The sequence below is a fragment of the Papio anubis genome, chromosome 10 (genome assembly GCF_008728515.1).
Source record: "Papio anubis isolate 15944 chromosome 10, Panubis1.0, whole genome shotgun sequence".
Lineage (NCBI taxonomy): Eukaryota > Metazoa > Chordata > Mammalia > Primates > Cercopithecidae > Papio > Papio anubis.
The window spans coordinates 6,727,468-6,745,446 of record NC_044985.1 but is presented as its reverse complement, the minus strand read 5'-3'; the positions used below and the strand labels follow the sequence as shown (position 1 = coordinate 6,745,446).

Genomic DNA, 17,979 nt, shown 5'->3' with positions numbered 1-17,979 from the left:
GAACAGTGCCTTTTCAAGAGAAGAGAGTGATTTAAGGAGAAAGAAAGTGTTGACAGATTCAAGTGCCGCTGAGGGGTTTAGAAGAGTTAGAACGTTGTTGTACTTGGCATTAGGTTTATGTGCAGGTTTCACTGTTGTGTTGCTATAATAAATAAGCATTATTTTCCATCACTGCCTCTTAAATTTACATGGCAGAGCTGTCTACTTCTGATCAAATTTGTTGTCTCTTCTTTGTGGTTATAACCAGATGACATTCTCAGTCTCCCTTCCAGTTGGCTGAAGTTATGTGACTGAGTTCTGACAAAAATAATACAAAGTTTTAGTCAAAATTTGCAAAAAAAGACTGTTTGTTTATGACTTTGTGGTGTAAAGGAATCCCTCTGCCATCACATTCATTTCAACAGAGGTTCAAAGATGATTGAAAGGAAAGTAAGGTTGATAGAGTATTTTAGCTCAGGTTGCTATAGCAAACACCATATACTACATGACTTAAAGAAAAGTCATTTATTTCTCAAAGTCTGGAGACTGGAAAAACCAAGATCAAGGATGCAGAAGATCTGGTACCTGATGAGGGCTCTCTTCTGGATTCCCACACAGCCGTTGTTGCCTGGGTGCTCACATGGCCTTGCCCACGAGCAGGCACATGGACCGAGAAAAGGCAGCAAGCTCTCAGGTGTTCCCATCATCAGCACTGTACCCTTATGACTTAATTACCTCCCAAAGACTCCAGCTCACCTAACACATCACAGTGGACTTAGGGTTCTAACATATGAATTTTGGGAAGACTCAAATACTTCATAATGTAAAGTAAAAAGAATAAAACACTGAGGCAATTTCTGAATGGCAAGCATGCTATTCGTGTGGAATTTGGAAACCAACCAAGCTGTTACCTGTTCTCGGACTCCCAGCCTTCACAAAGTAAGAAATAAGTTTCTGTTATTATGAATCACTCAGTTTAGGGTACTTTGTTATAGAAGGAGAACAAGGTGGTAAGGTTGTATGGAGATTCTGATGTTACCTCAGGGTTTTCCATACCACCTTCTTCTATTTCAGTCTACACAACTTATTTTTGAGGAATTTCATTGACCTGTATACTATTCATTGCTATGTGTAAGTAGCCTCACCTTTTCCTTGAGGAATACATTCCAAGACCCCAGTAGATGCCTGAAACCACAAATAATATGAAACTTAATTGGCCTAAATTGGCAAATGTTTCTGTTTGTTTTTTCCACTCACAAATTTAGTGCCTTTTTTCATCTTAATTAAGCACTCATCACATAGTGAGGCTATAGGTTCTGCGGTTTGAAGGGAAATGGCAACACAAGCAAGAATTTCTTTTTCCTTTTTCACAACTTCACAGGTAGAAGATTTGTTCTTACCCTGGATCTTAACAACCTTGGTATGTGTTCTTTGTTCCTCACTAGGTGGAGAACTTTCACTTTTTCACTTACAGGAAGCACATTATGGCTTTTCTTTGGCATATCCGCATTGCCAGCACCACAACCATTGTGCTTTGTGGCCATTGTTAAGTAAAATAAGGGTGACTTGGCCACAAGGACTGAAATGCTACAACAGCGGATCTGATAACCAAGAGAGCTACTAAGTCACTAATGGGTAGATAGTGTCTATAGCATGGATACACTGGACAAAGGGACAATTTACATCTTGGGCACAAGATTTCATCACACTTCTCGAACTCATTATTTCTGGAATTTTCCATTTAATATTTTTGGACTGAGGTTGACTCTAGGTAACTGAAACCTTACAAAGTGAAACCTTGGATATGGTGGGACTACTGTACAATGAAAGAATCTAAATCTAAACTCACATTGTACTACTGAACTTCAGATAAGTGTATGGAAATGCTTACTGCACATCGCTTTTTAGAACTTCCTAAGATATATAAAAATATGCCAAAAAAACCTTATAACCCTTCACTACTATCATCAACACACACATGCAACCACACTACTATTCTTTCTACTGTGTATATTGAAGGCAAAAAAAATATAACTTGGGCATGACTTTTATTTAATCCCTTGAAATGGAACAGCTATTCCATTCCAAGTCATGCTAATATTATGATCTAAATATTTTTCACACACACGCCCGCTCTCTCCACCCCTGTTCCTACCTCAGACTTATTATTCTGTGGTCTATAGAGCTGTGACTCAGGGCTATCAGTAGATCTCATTTTTATTCAGACAGTGCTAAGTTCACTGTAGTCCTCTGGAAGTCTGTGGTGGTCTCTGACAGTATCTCAGAGTCTGGCCATACTACTCAAATTGCAATCAGATTTGATGAGGCTCTCATATAAGCAAAGTGGGCTGAAGGACAGAGGCCAATTGGAGCTGATAAATGCCCTTAGGAACCTGGTGCCAAGAGATTCTTAATGAAGTGTTTTGGGATGAGGAAATGTTCGATAACCATAACATCATAATTAATGATCTCAAAATGGAAGAAAACAATGAGTATAACAGTTCGCTGATGACAATAAATAAATGAAGAAGTGTTGGACATGCTATTATGAGTCTAATATTTATAAAAGATTTACATGATTAGGCAAAATTTTAGAAAGTGATTTAACTCTCCAATTTGCAATGGAATACATTTCTGAGAGGCAGGCTAGACAGTAACAGGATGTAATGCAAATCTCTGAGGCAAGACATTTAAAAGAATAAATGAATCATTTAATTTGCCTAATTTTTCCCACTAATTATCACACTATTTATGTGTTTATTTTTTCAGAATAATTGATGAAAATAATGGTGGCTCAAAATGTTGAATTAAAGTCATATTTACTTTATGATAAAAATGGTACTATGTTTTGATAGCTTAATTAGTGCTCTAGTATTATCTCAAATAATAACTAATCTGGAGAAGCCAATGCAGAAAAACCAAAAGCACAATATTTATAATCATTTTCCTCATGTTTGTATTGCCTTTTATGTAGAGCACAGTACTTCATACTGTATGTTTTGTGTTTCAGACATAAAGTCCATTTTTCTGGACTTCTCAGGTAAAATGAATTTTCTGATTATCAGGAGAGAAACACAGGAATGTAACAGGCAGAAAAATGTTTTCCCCTCACCAAAGATGACCATGTCTTAATCCTCAGAACCTGTGAACATGTTAAGTCACATAGAAAAAGGGACATTGCAGATTTGAGTAAGGTTATAGACCTTGAAACAGTAAGATTATCCTGGATGCTCAAAGTGGGCCCATTAAAATCACATAGGCCCATGAAAGAAGACATAGTCATCAGGTTGCAGACGCAGCAGAAGGGGAGTGGGAGAAGGATTTAGCTTGCCATTCCTGGGGGCCACAAACCAAAAAAATGTGGGTGGCCTCCAGAAACAGTACAACCACCAGGTGACAGCCAGCTCTAAACGGAAGTTAATTTCTGCCAACAACCTGAAAAAACCTGAAAGCAGATTCTCCTCCAGTCTGCAGCAAGGAAGGCAGCTCTGTGTATGCCTTGATTTCAGCCTGGGGTGGAGGAAGCTGGGTTAAGCTGTTTGTGCACTGCCGATCCACAGAAATGTGAGATAACAAATAGGTGCTACATTTAATCACTGAGTTGTAGCAATTTGTTATAACAATGATAGGCAACTAATACATTGAACCCACTAAAGATGCCAATTACTGGAAATTTGTATTAGTCTGCTAATAAAGACATATCAGAGACTGGGTAATTTCTACAGGAAAAAGGCTTAATGGACTTACAGTTCCACATGGCTGAGGAGGCCTCACAATCATGGCAGAAGGCAAAGAAGAGCAAGTCTCATCTTATATGAATGGCAGCAGGAAAAAAAGAGCTTGTGCAGGGAAACTCCCCATTATCAAACCTTCAGATCTCGTGAGATTTATTCACTGTCATAGGAACAGGATGGAAAAGACCTTACCCTATGATTCAATTACCTCCCACTGTGTTCCTCCTACAACTGGTAGAAATTTAAAATAAGATTTGGGTGGGGACAGAGCCAAACCATATCATTCCACCCTGACCCCTCCCAAATCTCATGTCCCCAGATTTCAAAACCAATAACACCCTCCTGATAGTCCTACAAAGTCTTAACTCATTCCAGCAGTAATTCAGAAGTCCAACTCTATAGTCTCATCTGAGACAAGGCAAGTCACTTCTGCTTATGAGCCTGTAAAATCAAAAGCAAGTTAGTTACTTCCTAGATACAATAGAGGTAGAGACATTGGGTAAATACAGCCATTTCAAATGGGAGAGAAATTGGCCAAAACAAAGGGGCTACAGATCCCAGGCAAGTCCAAAATCTAACAGGGCAGTAAAATCTTAAAGCTCCAAAATGATCTCCTTTGACTCCACTTCTCACATCCAGGTCACACTGATGCAAGAGGTGGGTTCTTGGACAGCTCCACCCCTGTGGCTTTGCAGGGTACAGCCTCCCTCCTGGCTGCTTTCACAGGCTGATGGTGAGTGTCTGCAGCTTTTCCGGATGCACATTGCAAGCTGTCAGTGGATCTACCATTCTGGGGTCTGGAGGACAATGCCTCTCTTCTCACAGCTCCGCTAGGTGGTGCCCCAGTAGGGACTCTGTGTGGGAGCTCTGGCCCCACATTTCCCTTTCACATTGTCCTAGCAGAGGTTATCCAAGAGAGCCCCGCCCTTACAGCAAACTTCTGCCTGGACATCCAGGCATTTCCATACATCCTCTGAAATCTAGGCTGAGGTTCCCAAACTCCAGTTCTTGACTTCTGTGAACTAGCAGGCTCAACAACATGTGGAAGCTGCCAAGGTTTGAGGCTTGTATCCTCTGAAGCCATGACCCAGGCTCTACTTTGGCACCTTTCAGCCATGGCTGGAGCAGCTGGGACACAGGGCACCGAGTCCCTAGGCTGCACACAGCACAGGAACTCTGGACCTAGCCCACAAATCCACTTTTTCCTCATAGATATCTGGGCCTGTGATGGGAGGGGCTGCCAATGAAGACCTCTGACATGCCCTGGAGACATTTTCCCCATTGTCTTGGGAATTAAGATTTAGCTCCTTGTTACTTATGCAAATTGCTACAGCCAGCTTGAATTTCTCCCCAGAAAATGGGATTTTCTTTTCTATTGCTTTGTCAGGCTGTAAATTTTCCAAACTTTTATGCTCTGCTTCCCTTGTAAAACTGAATGCCTTTAACAGCACCCAAGTCACATCTTGAATGCTTTGCTGCTTCGAAATTTCTTCCACCAGATACCCTAAATCACCTCTCTCAAGTTCAAATTTTGCATATCTCTAGGGAAGGAGCAAAATTCTGCCAGTCTCTTTGCTAAATCATAACTAGAGTCACCTTTGATCCAATTCCCAGCAAGTTTCTTATTTCCATCTGAGACCATCTCGGCCTGGACTTTATTATCCATATTGCTGTCAGCATTTTGGGCAAAGCCATTCAACAAGTCTCTATGGAGTTCCAAACTTGCCCACATTTTCCTGTCTTCTTCTGAGCCCTCCAAACTGTTCCAACTTCTGCCTGTTATCCAGTTCCAAAGTTGCTTACACATTTTCAGATATATTTTCAGCAGCAGCCCTGGTACCAATTTACTGTATTAGTCTGTTTTCACAATGCTAATAAAGACATACCAGAGACTGGGTAATTTATACAGGAAAAAGGCTTAATGGACTTACAGTTCCACATGACTCGGGAGGTCTCACAATCATGGCGGAAGGCAAGAGGAGCAAGTCACATCTTACATGGATGGCAGCAGGCAAAAAAAAAAAAAGAACTTGTGCAGGAAAACTCCCCCTTATAAAACTGTCAGATCTCATAAGATGTATTCACTATCATGAGAACAGCACGTGAAAGACCTGCCCCCATGATTCAATTACCTCCCACCAAGTTCTTCCTACAACAGATGGGAATTTAAGATGAGGTTTTGGTGGGGACACAGCCAAACCATATCAAAACTTGAATATACAAATGACATTTGTTCATTTAGTTATAGGCTAGAAGCCTATAGAGGCTAAAAAGAATGTAGAACCATTGGTTGTTTCCCTTAAAATGAGGTATTGCTCAAAGTTGTTCCTCTGCAATTTTCTGTCCTATCATTTATAAATGTTGGTCAAATACTTTTTTAAAAAATATAGTTAATTTTAATAACAAAAGTATTATGTGCCTTGAAAAAGATTCAATACAGAAGTTTGCAAATGTAAAGTCACAGTTGTTTCATCATCTGTACTTCTAATACACAGAGTAAGTAGTGATAATTTTTCCCAGATATGCTTCTGTATATTTATCTTCCTAGATTATTTTTATTTATTCATTTTTAGTAGATAACACATCATAGTTAAGTATTCAGATAAATATATGAGAAAATATTTTCCATGTCTGCCCTATGTAACCAGGTCTTCCCAACCCAAAATAGGCAATCACATTTTTGTATTTGTGTATTCATCTAAAGATTTTAATGTATCTGCAAATACTAATATATATTTATCTTTATAATTTTTACTTTTTTTTAACATGCTGTGCACCTCATTCCGTACTTTGCTTTTTTATAACTTAAAAACATATTTTGAAAAATTTTCATATTATTACATAAAGCTCCTAATTCAAGCAACATGATTGCGTAATGACTACATTAAGAACAAATTCTGGGCACAGGGCAAATTACAAATGTATATAAACATGGTCCCTTTCACCAATAACTATTTCACCTAGCAAATGGGTAGCGTAAGTAGGAAAGAGCTATCATATAAAACAGTTCCAATAAAACCCACAAGAGTAATGTAGGCACTAAACAGTATAGAAAATATTGGGAGGGGAAGGTCACTTTCAAATAGGAAGTTTTTATGTGTGTTCACAATTGAAAGAAGTAATTTATGGTGGCTAAGAAAACAGGAAAAAATATTCCAGGGAGATGGCAAGGGCAGGAACAACCTCATGGCAAGAAAGTGTAGCATTATGGGGAAAAAAGAAGCAAACATAAAAATGGCCACGTAAGGTAATAAAGATTGGCATGTGAAGGCGTTTGAAGGTATTGGCTCCTTCATGATTGCCCTGTGAAGGGAAATGAAGTGAAAAGAGACCCAGTGTCAAATTCTGACTCTCCCACCTGCAGCCTTATTAATGGGTAACCTAGAAGAGGAAGGAGTTTATGTTTGAAATAATGTTTGAAAGCCTTTCTGGAAAGATGCCTAAGTAGTGAATTAAAGGGAGTGTGATGATGTAAGTTATGCCAAGTCTCATGTGCTATGGACTGAATGCTTGCATCCCCACAAAATTCATATGTTGAAACCCTAACTCCCAATGCGATGGTGTTTGGAGGTGGAGCCTTTGGAAGGTGATTATGTTTAGACGAAGTAATGAGGGGAGGACCATCATGATGGGATTAGCACCACTATAAGATGAGACAGGAAGACCAGAGCCTCATTCTGCCTGTACCATGGGAAAGCACAGTGAGAAGAGTACCATCTGCAAGTCAGACAGCGAGCCCTCACCAGGGATCAGATAAGCCAGCATCTTCCCACTGGATGCCCCAGCCTCCAGAACTGTAAGAAATAAATGTCTGTTATTTAAGCCACTCCATCTGTGGCATTTTGTTATAGCAGCCCACACTGCAAATGTGATGACATGGAATAAAAAGGTAGGTATCACTGGAGCATAGGGAGCAGGAAGCAGAGTGAGATGAAGTGAGACTAGGGAGGAGAAGAGACACAAGTCATGCAGATTGTGTCCACCAGGGTAAGGGGTGCATATTTAAGAATACAGGACATGCAGCCGGCGCAGTGGCTCACGCCTGTAATCCCAGCACTTTGGGAGCCTGCCTCTACTAAAGAAACAAAAAATTAGCCAGGCATGGTGGTGTGCATCTGTAATCCCAGCTACTTGGGAGGGTGAGGCAGGAGAATTGCTTGAACTCAGGAGGCGGAGGTTGCAGTGAGCAGAGATCACGCCATTGCACTCCAGCCTGGACAACAGGGCGAGACTCTATCTCAAAAAAAAAGATTACAAGACATGGAAATCTATTAGAATGTCTTAGACTAAACATACTGTATATAAATAAATTAGTACTGTTTATGCCTCATGGTTAGTGTCAAAATGATGACTATTATTCTTATTTATCTTAGATGGTAAAGTTGGCATAAGCATCTTTTTAATAAATTATTTCCACAGGATCTTGATAAGTTAGGATAGATTATAAGCTATGTCATGGTACATGGGACCAAAATTAATACTGCATTAATATACAACCCTACTAAATGAGAATCAGAAGTATCTTTCTGTACATAGAAAAGAAGAGGATGGGTTCTGAGTGTAAAATGTTAGGAGTTGCGGTCGGCAACAGGACAGGGGCTAAATCAGGCAGAGTCCTGTAGGCCATGGTAAAGGATATAAGGCTTTTACTTTGAATGACATGAAAATCCATTTGAGGCTTTGAGTAGCGGGGTGAAATCACCTGGCTTTAAAAGCTTACTCTGGCTTCTGTGTGGTTGGAGGACAGAAAGAATGCAGATCAGTTAAGAAGCTGCTAAAATCACCAAGAACAAAGACAATAGTAACATGGACCAGGGTGCTAGTTATGAAGTGCTGTTAATTGATTAGATTTTGGATATATACCAGTGGAAAGCAAAATAAGTTTGCTACTGGATTGACTGTGCTCTGTGAGACAAAAAGAAGACACAAGAATATAATGCATTAAAATTGTACTTTACGTCTGGGTCTGCCTCCCCAAAACCCATCACCCCAGTCTAATAAAGGGAAAATCAAATTCTAACAGAGGGACATCCTACAAAATTTCTGACCAGAACCCCTCAAAATTGGCAAGATCATCAAAAACAAGGCAAGTCTGAGAAACAGGCACAGTCAAGAACAGTCCAATCAGATATGATTGTTAAATTGCCTTCGTCGGTTCAAGATGCAGTAATAAAAATACAGTAGACTGGCTGGCTTAAACAAAAAGCATCTTTCCTCATGATTCTGGAGGCTAGTTAGTCCAAAATCAAGGCATCAGCAGATTTGGTGTCTGGTGAGGGCCCTCATCTTGGTTCATAGATAGTATCTTCTGATCTCAGATCAGAAGACATCTCTTGATCTCCTTATCAGGTCACCAATCCCGTTGTGGAGCTCCCCTGTCATGACCTCATCCAAGTCCAATTACCTTCAAAAGATCCCACCTTCAAACCCCATCACAATGTGGCCTCAAAATTTTAATTTGAGGGAAACACAAACATTCAGTCCATAGCATAAATGTAATGTCATATCCTGGATGGGATACTATAATTTTTTTAAAAGTTCATTAGTAAATACTAAGGCAAATTGAATGAAGTGTGGACCTAATTAATTAAGTGTGTCAAAATGTATTAATAGTCACAAATTTTCCATACTAATGTAAAATGTTAATAATAGTGGAAACTGGCTAATAGCTAGATCTTCACTTTTTTGTAAATCTATAAAGGAAAGCCTATGTATAAGAAAAAACGTAGAGTCCAGAATGACTTAACTTTTATGTCCTGAGCAACAAGACAAGTGCAGTTGTCATTTAGTAAAATGGAAAGAGTTGGGGGAGGAGATCTGGTGTTCTGCAAAGTGATATGACTTGCTTCTGCCTTCCTCCCTGACATTCCTCTACTCCATCCTCAAGACACAGAGACAGAGGACTTACTGCCACGTGAGTACCCAAGGCTACAAAGGTCAGATTTAAGAAAGTTTGGGTTTCTTGGGATGCCTTCTTGGAAGAAGTGGTGATTGCGGAATGCACTGAAGATGGGAAGTATTTGTAAACATAGAAAGGATAAAACACTTCATTGCAAGGAACTTCGTTCCTACCTTTGTAATCCCACACTTTTATTCTGCATATTTCCTTGCCTCTTTAGTTGATATGTCTTCCCATTTAGTAGAGTTTTGATTAACTTTTGCCCTTTATTCACGTTCATTTACTCTCTTTTTCTCAAAGCATGTTTATTATTAAGTAGTAGGTAGCCCTCTGGGGACACATTAATTTTTTTAGGAATCCTTTCCCGTGCTACACTGGTGTCCTTTATCTTCTCGTTCCGTTTGGTTGCAGTCAGCACTTTTTCCTGTCTCATGAAATGTCTCTGATGAATTGCACCGCTCTCACTGCTATTACTACAAATAGGAGATGCAACTCCCCACCATCTGCAATAACAGTGCTTACAGAGACACATTAGCTGCATTTAAAATTATAACTCCTTCATAATATTCTAAATAATTCCTCTGAAGCATAGGAATAGAAATAAACTGTGAGGTCGCTGATTCCCAGCTATGCTTTCTTCAGGCAGCACTGAACTAAATCTACTACAAATATGGAGGCTTGCACATATGTAACAAATATTCTTGTCAACTCTTACCCATTTTTAGGGATTAGTCATAGTGTCTCTCATAGCATCCCTTTCGGAATAACTGGAAAATCTATTCTTTTATATTTCCATATTTTGCTACCCTATTACCAATGGGAATCAGAAATAAATCAATTCTCTTTGCCAATTTCATAGATCATTAACAAATTTCTCCTCTTTTTCCAATTTAAAACCCAGTAGGTAGAACTATTTAGCAAATAACAAAGTATAGTTTGCTAACGTAGGTGAACAAGTGTGAACAAGTGTGAGGAAAAAATGATTCAGGGAGTAAAAATGATCATAGTAAAGTCTAGTTGCTGTTTATCCTTAACTAGATTTTGTCTTCGTTTCTAAAAAGATTTGACTGCTCATCTAAATTTCAACTCAGGATTGTAAGGGCCAGAGGATGCACTCAAGTTTCAGAGCAGTTCAGGGGTATTACATTTTGGTTATGCCTAAAAATCGAGAATTGGCTCTAGAGCGCTTTCCCCCTGGCGGGTGGGAGTGCAGGGACGAAGGTGCGAGATGAGCACTATGTTCGCAGACACTCTCCTCATCGTTTTTATCTCTGTGTGCACGGCTTTGCTCGCAGAAGGCATAACCTGGGTCCTGGTTTACAGGACAGACAAGTACAAGAGACTGAAGGCAGAAGTGGAAAAACAGAGTAAAAAATTGGAAAAGAAGAAGGAAACAATAACAGAGTCAGCTGGTCGACAACAGAAAAAGAAAATAGAGAGACAAGAAGAGAAACTGAAGAATAACAACAGAGATCTATCAATGATTCAAATGAAATCCATGTTTGCGATTGGCTTTTGTTTTACTGCCCTAATGGGAATGTTCAATTCCATATTTGATGGTAGAGTGGTGGCAAAGCTTCCTTTTACCCCTCTTTCTTACATCCAAGGACTGTCTCATCGAAATCTGCTGGGAGATGATACCACAGACTGTTCCTTCATTTTCCTGTATATTCTCTGTACTATGTCAATTCGACAGAACATTCAGAAGATTCTCGGCCTTGCCCCTTCACGAGCCGCCACCAAGCAGGCAGGTGGATTTCTTGGCCCACCACCTCCTTCTGGGAAGTTCTCCTGAACTCAAGCAGAACTCTTTATTTTCTACCATTCTTTCTAGACACACGCACATCAGACTGGCAAATGTTTTTCAGCAAGAGCCACAGGTAGCCTTACTACTTGGGCCTCTTTCTAGTTTCGAATTATTTCTAGGCCTTTTGGGTATGATTAGAGTGAAAATGGCACCCAGCAAACTTGATAGTGCTTTTGGTCCTAGATGATTTTTATCAAATAAGTGGATTGATTAGTTAAGTTCAGGTGATGTTTATGTAATGAAAAGCAAATAGCATCCTTCTTGTTTCATTTACATAAGTATTTTCTGTGGGACCGACTCTCAAGGCCCTGTGTATGCCCTGCAAGTTGCTCTCTAAGCGCATTTAGAGATTTAGAAGAAAAATTTAGTTTGTATAACCCTTAATTGTAACTGTTTGTTTTGTTGTTGTTTTATTTCAAGCCAAATATATGACATAAGATCAATAAAGAGGCCAAACTTTTAGCTATTTTATGTACAAGGAGAGATCTGTTTCATTTTGTTTTGCCATATTTCTAGATGTAAGTTTTAGCATGGGCCAGGAAGGACTAAAATAAAAGTTTTTAAAGTAAAAAAAAAAAAAAAAAAATCGAGAATTGGCAAAATTTAATAAGCACGGGCTTTTACAGCTGCCTCCCGACACATCCAGGCTCAAACAGAAAAAACATTGCTTCCAGCTGAAGGGTTTTCCCACGGCCTCATCCAATCTGTTGTGGCTGACACCTGCTAACGGAGGAGAGGGGGAGCGTATAAAATGGACATGCTGCCACAGCCTGTGGGTGTAAGGCACTGGCCATTCTTATCTGTTCAGTCAGAGGCTATATTTGTGTCTGTGGGTCATAAGTACTGCCGAAGTGGCAAGACTGCAGAGCTTGGCCCTACTGTACCCTTGGCATAGAGGGGAACTGGAATGACATGTGCTTGTAGAGAGCTGAGCGGGTGTGTTTGTGATCTTTACCAGAAGAGCTCAGGTGGCTGCAGACGTTATTTCACCATCCACCTCAGTCAAGGTACTTAACTGCAATCTCAAAGCTGCATCATCCTAACATAATCATCCAACCCATATAAAAGAAGCCACATTACACGATGAGTTTGTATACTTAAAGTGACCTATCATGGCTATAAGATTAGTGATAGCCACAAGGCTCACTTCTCACTCAAACTTCTCATGAGGCCTACACTGTGTGTCACTTAACAATGTGATGTAATGTGGTCTGGGGAATTCCCACCTTTGCCGAGAGATTACCTGATCTTCATAATAATGAGACCAAAAACACTGGTTTCCCCAGGGACAAGGCCACTTTAGCAGAGACGCAAAATGAACCTTAAACAAAGCTCATCCTTACAAGAATTGCCTAAACTTCCTTCATGAAAGAAATATCTGGTAACTGACCTGAACTGTACACAGATAAAGAAAAGGGGTAAGAATCCCTTGAACTCTGAGAACAGTCTCTGGATGGAGAATCTTGAAAGCAGGGGAGTCATCTGACCCCTTTCTATATCTAGCCTATGCCACTAGCCATAGGCATAATGCATATGCTCCTGTTATCCATCTTGTAAGAACATTAGCCATAGGAATCTAGCATATGCTCCTGCTATCTATCTTGTAAGAACACTGCCAGAATAAACTGTACAAGCATGACATGGTGTCTAAGACTCATCATGGGTGGAATTGGAGGAAGGGGAAAAGGTGCCGCTAGGGAAGCTGGTTAACTAGGACCACTCTGGGGAAAGATAGGCTCCAGAGCATCTTCCGTTGGTTTTTCTCCCATTGTACTATCAACTGATCAACAGAAATGAATGAAACAATAAATAACTAAATGAGTATATCTTTTAGTTATACAGCTGGCTTGTTTGTAATACAAAGGATAATTGTTTGGGGGGATAGATAACTGAGTCTTCATGGCGTACTATGCAGTGCATGCCTGTATCACAACATCTTATCTACCTCATAAATACATACACCTACTATGTACCCATAAAAGTTAAAAAATTAAAGTACGTATATTCTAAAAAGTAAATGCAATAGGTGATTCTAGGGACAGCACTGAAGTCTAGTATTAGCTCTTAAGTGAAACACATTTGAAGGACTCCCATGGTATGTTTTATAAAAAATGTGAAGAAAGAAATTCTAAGTAAAAGAGGTCGAGGAATATGTATGTGATACCAATTCAAATGCTACCTATCTTAGAAAAGGAAGTTGTAGAGTAATTTTAACTAGAGCTTGCTGTAAGTCATTCAGCACATCTTTGGAATCGTTTTCTGTGACCAGTATCCAAGTACCTATAAGATAGGACTGCATAGTAAATAATACCACAGGTAGCTAACATGCCTGTGTGAAAAAGTGAGAGCCTTTGCTACTTCATAATCCAAAAGGGAGGGAGGAGATATTCCTCTCTCAAGAAAAGCAACAGAACTCATCTGAGTACAAAAAAGGAGCTAAGAAGAGATAAGAATCCATGCAAGGAGCCAAAACAGCCACAGAAAGTTAGTGCTGAACAATATACATAAATACCTGTTGAAGCAAGGAACTTCAGGACAGAGACCCAAAGTTATTCCTGGAAATAGTGAGAAGAATATTTGTTGGTGCTCAGAAATGCTTGAGATGCAACTACGGCACTCACAGTACTGGAATATGAGGCTGGCTTTGCACTCTACCATTTCATAACTGAGAGCCAAACTGGAGCAATTGTAGTTGTTTTCTACTCTTTCAGTTTGATTTTACACTACTGGTTGATGTGAGTAGAAGAAGTGTGGTCTATCCAAATAATTGAGGAGTTACTAAGTGGTCATCCTTGGGCTCATGATTAATGAGGAATAAAAATGAAGCCCAAAGTTGTCACTTCATTATTTTTATGTTCTAATTTTTAGGTTGTTGAATTATGAAGTGTTTGTGGGTAACTGAACCTAGTTTTAAATTCTGCCTTACTCGCTTTTTAGCTCTCTGGCCTAGTCAAACCCACCAAACCTTGTAAATTTTACTTCTCTAATCTGTGAAGTGGGGATAACATTTTATGACATGTGTATTGATATGGACTGAGTTTGTCCCCTTAAAATTCATAGGTTGAAATCCTATGCTAGTGGGAAATGGCAGTAGGAGGTGGAGCCTTTGGGAGGAGATTAGGCAATGTGGGCAGGGCCCTCATGATTGGCATTAGTGCCCTTACAAAAGAGACCCCAAGAAGTTACCTTGCATCTTCCACTATGTAAGGTTACAGTAAAAAGATTTGTCTACATACCAGGAAAAGAGGCCCTCACAAGACACAGAATCTGCTGGTGCCTTGATCTTGGACTTCCCAGGCTCCTGATGATTCTGTTCTTTATAAGCTACCCAGGCTCAGATGTTTTGTTATAGCAGCTTGAATGGATTAATAACATTCAAACATGAAGGTCAGTGATTTATTTAGTCCTTTGTAGAACCTGATGATCAAGATTAGTGCTTTCCTTAGTGAGGAGGGTAAGTCAGCAGTGACCCCACAGGCACAATTTTAGACTGAGAGCCTCCTGTGTCTTCACAGCTCCCTGTGATTGCTCCTATCACACTACACCTTTCAGTATAGCATCTGTCTTCATGGATGTCTCCCCACTAGACTGTGAACTCCTAGAAAAAATGAATGGTGTCCTAGTCACCTTTGTGTCTATTATCTGGAAAATATAAGGACTAGGAAAATACGACACAAATAATTAAGTAAATGAGGTCATATATTATAACACTTTCAGTTAGGAAGATGTTAAATAGTAGCATATAAAAATTAACATATTGTTTATATCCCAAATCTGAAATAACACAGATAGTCTCAAATAAAATTTCATCAAGAATAACATGCACTCAAGGTAAGATTTGAAAGTACATTTAGTATAGCCAGTTTAGCTGCTGTTTGAAAATATGCACCCTGTGGGACTCTCAGCTGAAGCTTAAACTCTCAACTGAAGTTGTTCACAAAGGCCAGTCTCCCTTAGAAGAACTTGAATTACAATTTGCATCCTCTCCTGTCCCCTACCCCCAGGATCACCCAAATCTCTGACCAGCTTATCAGCCACCAGTTTCTGTCTGACTTTCAGCCACTATGCCAGTTACTACAAATGAGCTTGTTCTTAAAGAGATCTTTTGCCAAATTTTGAACTCACTTCTTTACACTTCCGTTCTCTCGGTATTCTGACCCTTTTGTGGCTTTCTCAATTGCTTTGAACTCTAATTCTTGTCCCCAAAGCACTGTAATTTCTACCAGCTTTGCTCGGCTTCTCAGTTTCTTCGAAGCTGCTTTCTTTCAGTTTTTCATCCTCTGGAACCCGCATAACTTTTTTTTTTTTTTTGGAGTCTCGCTGTGCTCCCAGGCTAGAGTGCAGTGGCGTGATCTCGGCTCACTGCAAGCTCCGCCTCCCGGGTTCACGCCATTCTCCCGCCTCAGCCTCCCAAGTAGCTGAGACTACAGGCGCCCGCCACCACGCCCGGCTGGTTTTTTTTGTATTTTTAGTGGAGACGGGGTTTCACCATGTTAGCCAGGATAGTCTCGATCTCCTGACCTCGTGATCCACCCGCCTCGGCCTCCCAAAGTGCTGGGATTACAGGCTTGAGCCACCGCGCCCGGCCAAACCCGCATAACTTATGCATCTGCAAATGCCCTGAGGGGGAAAAATAGTGGAGCAGATTGGAAAACATATTATTGGATTTTTTTTTTTTTTTGCCAGCATGTTTGTTTTGAAATCCCTGGTAACTTTGATAGCTTTTCAATACCTAAAATCAGAGATTTAAAAAAATATACACGTTCTTCATTTTTCTGATTGTCAAAGACTAAATCTAGGCTTATTTGTTAGCAATATATTTTCTGCTGTTATCTAATAAGCTTCTAATCTATGGGCTGAAGTCCCTGTTTGGGGCTAATAAGTCATCGGCAAATTTCAGTCCCACTTCTCACGTGGGCTTTATCCTTTGCTTCCTCCTCACCTGCTCACTCAGTTCTCAGTCTCTCGGCTAAATGATGCAAAGTGGAAGGTTGAATGGGAAAGGCACACCCTTGTTCTCCTCAGTTGTCCGGTTATTTAATCCAAATATTTAACACATTTTCAAGCCTCTAAGATCAGTTTTTCACAATTTATTCACCTGATCACAAAGCAAATGCAACATATCTCAGGATTATTTTTTTCAATAACACTCTACTTCCATTGCCAATTTCTGTAGTATTCATGGAACGTTACAGAAGAAACTACAGCAGACAGATCCTGAATTTTCAGTGGATTAATATTATAAAGGCTAAATTCTTGCTCACATTACATTCACATGGGACTGGGAAGCTCCTCAGGGCTGCTCTCCATGCAGTGACGCAGGGATCAAGGCCACTTCCATCCTTTGTCACATCATCTGGAACCGAGAGTCTACCATATCCTGGCGGGAAAAGTGAAATCTTGAGGATCTTATGAGTTATTTAAAAAACTAGCCCTGAAAGTGACTTATGCTACTTCCCTCTATAAACTACTGGCCAGAATTAGTGACAGGAATTTAACTAGATGCACGAGGCCTGGGAAATGAGGACAAACATTCTCTACCACAGGTTGTGCACTAAAATAGTCGATGACCACTAAGCCCGAAAAGAACATTCACTTTGTATGGTGAAGTTCATTTAAACAAATAGATGGCTTAAAAATATTTTCTAACTTTACAATTTTACCTTTTCACTCACCTTTCTATTCTAGTTATCATGCAATTTTACTGAAAGCCAGTAAAACAGTTGATAATTTTAGGAAGAATCTAAATTTACAGTTATTCATAGATTATTAAACTATTTTTACGTATCATGTATATTAATGCAAAACATTTAATTATATCTAATGCATTCCTTATAATTAAATACTTAATTTCTATTTTTTAATATTACAGCCCTAGTATGAATCATTGTCAGAAACTTAAAGCAGAAAACTCTTAAAAAGTCTATTTATTTGATGAATATGTTCACGGATTTATAAATGAGAATAGAATCATTTCATTCTATCACATGATTAGTAAGAGTTGAAAAAAATGGGCACGATTAACATACATTTTTGAGCAAATAGTTAATTATTTAAACCAAATTATCAGACACCAATTTGCTATCAATGCAACTGCAGAGACCAAATTGGTTTCAGAGCACAGAGCTTCCAGCCCCTAAATGGAGAGTGTGACTTTCACGCTTCCTGTGGTGCATCAACTCTGAAATACCAAAGCCCACTTTCCATGTGATTTTAATGTTATACCACCTTCATAATTATAGAGCATAATTGTGAGATTAACTTGATATTTTATCTGGTACGCATTCATTCTCTTTTCTTCCCCCTCATGTGTGTTTGTTCTGCTTATTCAACCTGGGATTGTCAATTTAGTCCCTCACTGCTTTGTCTTTGGGGTGCGTCTGTGTTGTAATTTCCTATTAGTGAGTTTCTGTCTAGGTCCATCAGTGGGAACATTCATGTTAAATCCTGTTCATAATTCTTTAGCTCAAGAGCACATCCATGTGACTTAATCCATGCATGGATTGTGTATGTATATACATATTTACATATGCATCCAGGGAAATGTATTCAAGAAATAT

General features: G+C 39.5%; 1 protein-coding gene across 1 annotated transcript; it reads left to right on the top strand.

The window, feature by feature from the left end:
• The first annotated feature begins 10,790 nt into the window (after positions 1-10,790).
• LOC100998459 (calcium load-activated calcium channel) lies at positions 10,791-11,900 on the top strand. Its single transcript, XM_003909240.5, has one exon. It carries the CDS (start codon positions 10,841-10,843, stop codon positions 11,405-11,407), a length of 567 nt encoding a protein of 188 aa, XP_003909289.1. The 5' UTR covers positions 10,791-10,840; the 3' UTR covers positions 11,408-11,900.
• The last annotated feature ends 6,079 nt before the right edge of the window (positions 11,901-17,979 follow it).